We start from the raw sequence: 4,907 nt of genomic DNA on the forward strand, positions 1-4,907 counted from the left end.
ACCATCTGTGGTCGTGAGGAACCAGCAATGGTAGCAATGCGTTTTGACTGATTTTAAGAGTTAATCACAACCATTTATTGATCCTTTTCATCTCTAACTTCTACTAGAATTTCAATATCTCGTTTCTTATTTACTGAGGATATGTACGATAGGGAAAAAAAATCATATTTTGTAGAAATTTTATGCTTTGAGAAAAGGGACAAAATAAAGAGAGAGTTTATTTTAGGGCTTGTGAAGAAGAATTGATTTGTCATTCGAACCCCCAAAGCCTCGTCAAACTCTTTCTCGTCACGCTCAACATCTTCGGATCGTTTCAATGAGAAGAGTTGCCTTTGGGTTAAACATCATTACCATCCGTTCTTCAAGTTTCGCTTCAATCTTTTGAAGAATGGTTTGCGTGGAAAAAGGACTGTAAAATCTTTTCAATTTGCGCTTAAACTATTTTGGTAGTTTCGTTCCATCTTGTTTTTATGGCTTACTCAAGCCGATGATAATTAAGGGTTGAAACTAGGTAGGGGTAGGTGTTACTCATCTGTGAGGAGTTAGATTAGACAACTGGTTTTGAGTAGATTCCATGGTGCAGTCTTTGTAAGCATGTTAAATCGAATTGTGATTCAGGTGAACTCCGGTCATAGTGCGGAAGCCCCTTCATGAGAAAGAAGAATGCGAATGTTATCCAAACAACTATAAAAATCTCGTGTGTTCCTTGGTGGGTTTTTAGTTAGTTGTTTGCTTTTTTTTTATATTTCCGCTATATATTCTGTTTTTTAGCGAAAACTATAGCAAACCTATTCACACTCTCTATGGACTCGCACCCCAGATCCAATAAGTTAAGTGAATAGTCAACTGATCCATGGAATCTTACAGCCTGTCATCACGCAACATAACACAAATCTTGCCCTCTTCTTCTCAAACCTCAACTGCAATCCGCTCACAGGCAATCTTAAAGTGAAATGGGGTCATCCTCTATTCTTCTTCCCTTCATCCTCCTCTTCGTCACCATCTTTCTTGCTTTCCTTCATTACTTCTTCAATCGAAGACAACCATCTTCATCAACCTCTGTTCCAAGCCTTAAGAGCTACCCCATCCTCGGAACACTCCCTCATGTCATCAAGAACAGCAATCGGATGCTCGACTGGTCAATCGAGCTCCTCAACGCAAGCCCAACCGTCACCGTTTTCCCCTTAGTCTTCACCAGCGACCCCTCAAATGTCGAGCACATAACCAAATCAAACTTCAGCAACTACCCAAAATCAGATTTTCTGAAGTCTTCCTTTCACGACTTGATTGGCGATGGAATCGTCAATGTCGACGGAGAGCCGTGGAAGCAGCAGCGCAAGCTCTAAGCTCTCCAGCCACGAGTTCAGCATAGGCTCTCTTCGAACTTTTGTGCTCGAAAGAGTTCAACATGAGATCCAAGAAGGCTTGATTCCGTTGTTGGCATCAGCCAGCAGCAGCGGGCAGGTTCTTGATCTGCAAGATGTGCTGGACAGATTCGCATTCGACAGCATATGCAGCGTAGTTTTTGGCTACAATCCAAATTGCCTATCGAAGAAGGATGAAGAAGGGAATCGGTTTTTTCATGCATTAAATGAGGCCACTGATCTCAGCATCGGTAGAGCTATGCTTCCCTTCTCTGCAATTTGGAAGCTGAAGAAGCTGTTCAATATTGGATCAGAAAGGAGATTGCGAGAATCCTTAAAAATCATCAACAAAATCATCGCCAGATTCATCACGTCGAAACGAGTGGATAATGAGAGCGCAGAGAGCAGAGATTTTCTCTCCCAATTCGTGAAAGATGGAACCCAATCGAACAAGTCTCTCCGTGACATGCTCATCAGCTTCTTGATCGCAGGTCGCGACACTACCCCCTCCGCGCTCACCTGGTTCTTTTGGATCCTATCATCCAGACCGGACATAATTGATAACATCACGGAAGAGATTCAATCAATAAGAAACCCCCACAAATTGGGCGGGTCGTTCACATTGGACTCTCTTCGCGATATGAATTATTTACATGCGGCAATATCAGAGTCGCTTAGGTTGTATCCTCCGGTATCACTACAGGCACGAGAGTGCAGATCTGACGATAAATTTCCCGATGGGACTGTGGTCAAGAAAGGGTGGATGGTGATGTACAACACATTTGCGATGGGGCGAACAGAAAAGATTTGGGGTGAGGATTGCGAGGAATTTAGGCCGGAAAGATGGCTGGTGGATGGAGTTTTTCGTGGGAGGAACCCATTCGAGTATCCAGTGTTTCACGCAGGCCCGAGGATGTGTTTGGGGAAGGACATGGCTTTTATTCAGATGAAGGCGGTGGCTGCGAGCGTGTTGGAGAGGTTTGAGATGGAGGTGGTAGAGGAGAGAGGGGAGCATAACGTATCCATGGCGTTGAGGATGGGAGGAGGATTGCCCGTGAAATTTGTAGAAAGGAGCAGATGAAGCAATGGGATTCATAGTTTGTGACGTTGTTTCCCTTCCACAGACGTCAATTTCAGTAGATCGAAAGAGAATTTAGAAACAAGCTGTAGTTTACTTGTCCTATTGTGATTTAAACTTTGTTTTTGCTTAGCATAGTTTTGTCATCTCCGGCTCCCCTTACTTATCGCCTACATGTTTGCCTAGCTCTATCTTATCCTCTTAAATATCGCCTACAAGTTTGGCCAGCCCTACTTGATCGTCTCTCTACAAAAAGGAAAGTTCTTCAGCCTTGCCAGTTTCTGTGACAATGCAGTAGAGTCCTTCCAACACCTCCTCCTACAACCAAGAAGCTTACCACTGATTACCATCACATACTGAATCCTTGTTACCTGTTTCCACATCTGACATGACTAACATATGTCGAACATTCCTCCTAATCAACAAAGACGTGGGTACGAGCAGGTTAGAGAGGCCTGAGATGGAGGTCGGCGAGGAATGTAACAGGTTTCAACAGTGTGGAGAATGAAAGGAGGATTGCCGGAGAGAGTGTGATCATAAACGTACCAATTTTTTGATGTGCTGATTCATCAGTGTGTTAACCATGAATATGTAAAACATCATAAAAAAACAAAGTTTGTTCAGCAACTCTCACAACACCAATTTTGTTTTTAATGAATATGCATTGCAAGTAACATGTTTGTTTCTCAAAAAGGAAACACTGCAAGGAACATGGAAGACCAATTTTGAGAAATATTAAGCAAATAGCAACATCATCAACCACCACATCAGCAAAATAATAAAAAATAATAAATAAATAAATGAATGAATGGATAAGATTAAAATTAAAAATACACACATAAATAATAGCTAGGTAACCAAGCAACTAAAGAGAACAGAAGGAACATGAGCAAGCCTGAGCAAGCCGATGACTAGCTTGTTAACAAGAAATGCATAAAAATATGGAGAGCAGTTTACCTTTTATCTGCCATGAAAATAACCGGCACAACTCCCCAGTCCAAGACATCCATTCCAATAGTTTCAGCGAAGCATGTCAGGCAGTGGCGGAGCTAGGATTCCAAGTTCGAGGGGTCAGAGTATATGAATAAAATAAAATATTATATAAAATAGTAACTACTAGTTAAAATACAAATACATATATAGTTGTAGACGTCAGTAAATGCTTACAGACATCCAAATACTACTCAAGACAAAGAGAAGGTGATAAACATCAGTATCTAAGTCATGGGAGATCATACAAGCCCAAAGGAAGCAAAAGGATCTATGAATCAACACAAAACAATGTGAATTCACAGAACAATGCAAACTACAGCGTGTGGGCGCGGCAGTTCATGGTGCCGCGGCTACAGCGCGGCAGCTCATAGTGCCGCGGCTCGCGGCAGTGTCGACTGCCGCGCCCTTTGGCCGCGACATTGTCGACTGTCGCGCCCTTTAGCCGCGACAGCATCAGCTGCCGCGCCTAAAGAGACAGTTATTGACCAGCTATTTCTTCAGTTATCGTCTAAGGAGGCTATAAATACCCCCCTATGGCCATCATTGACAGGGGCTGAGCATTTTCCAGAGAGATTAGAGCAGAGAGCCTTGAGTTTTGGTGAATTAGAGCAAGAGAGAGAGTCTTCCTTCTTCACAAACATCCTCAAGAAGCTTCTAGCGAGTCCTAGAGATCTAAGCTCAGACTTGATCTTTGGAAGAGTGAACATCTTACATCGATAAGATATTCGCTTCAAATTCTTACTTCGATAAATGAAGGAAGAATCATTAAACCCCTCACGGTTCAATCAGAATCTGTGATTTGGTGGTCCACGAGTCAAAGCGCTCCCGACACAGGCAAAGATCCCACGCAAGCAGCGATCCAAACAACGATCCTGCGTTTATTTCTCATGAGTTGTAATTTTCATTTTGTTGTGTAAAAGAGGTCTTATAAAAAGACTATTCCTTTGAATTTATTGTAATCGATCGAAGATATAATGAATTCCACAGCAAGACCAACCCACAGTGGGAGCTAACGGTCTCGCTGCCGAGACCGTCGTGTCGCAGCCGATCAAGATTCCAGTTGAATGCATGGTCGAATACGAATTCGACCAAACTAAATTTGAGGAATATCTCTCATCAAGATCTTCATTGTCTCGCGAGTACAAGAGGATGAGGAAGACCTACACGCCAAAGAAGGCACAAAATGAAGACTCCCGCTTAATTGTTGCTGAGGATTCTACTCATAACCTCTTTGCTCATAATGGCTCTTCGCCAAGTAAAGAGTCATTAAATCAAAGCCCACCGGCATTGACGAAAAAAGCTCGTCAGAGGCAACGCCAACGCCTCGCTCGTCAAATAGCTAAGGCCTTGGAACAAACCGACGGAGTTCGTTATCATGCGGACTTAGAGTCGAGGAGGCATCGAGTGGTTCAGTTGTCTCAATGACCAATCATTCATGTCTCTGCTAAACTCACGACGGAGGAATGGACTAT

At 42.9% G+C, this 4,907-nt stretch overlaps 1 protein-coding gene across 1 annotated transcript; it reads left to right on the top strand.

Annotated features, from left to right (window-relative positions):
- Nucleotides 816-3,056, top strand: LOC109822191 (cytochrome P450 94A1-like). The gene is given in 2 exon segments (XM_020388354.1): nucleotides 816-1,343; nucleotides 1,345-3,056. Coding segments are annotated over 2 exon segments (1,491 nt in total). The 5' UTR covers nucleotides 816-953; the 3' UTR covers nucleotides 2,446-3,056.

Source organism: Asparagus officinalis, chromosome 8 (genome assembly GCF_001876935.1).
Source record: "Asparagus officinalis chromosome 8, Aspof.V1, whole genome shotgun sequence".
NCBI lineage: Eukaryota > Viridiplantae > Streptophyta > Magnoliopsida > Asparagales > Asparagaceae > Asparagus > Asparagus officinalis.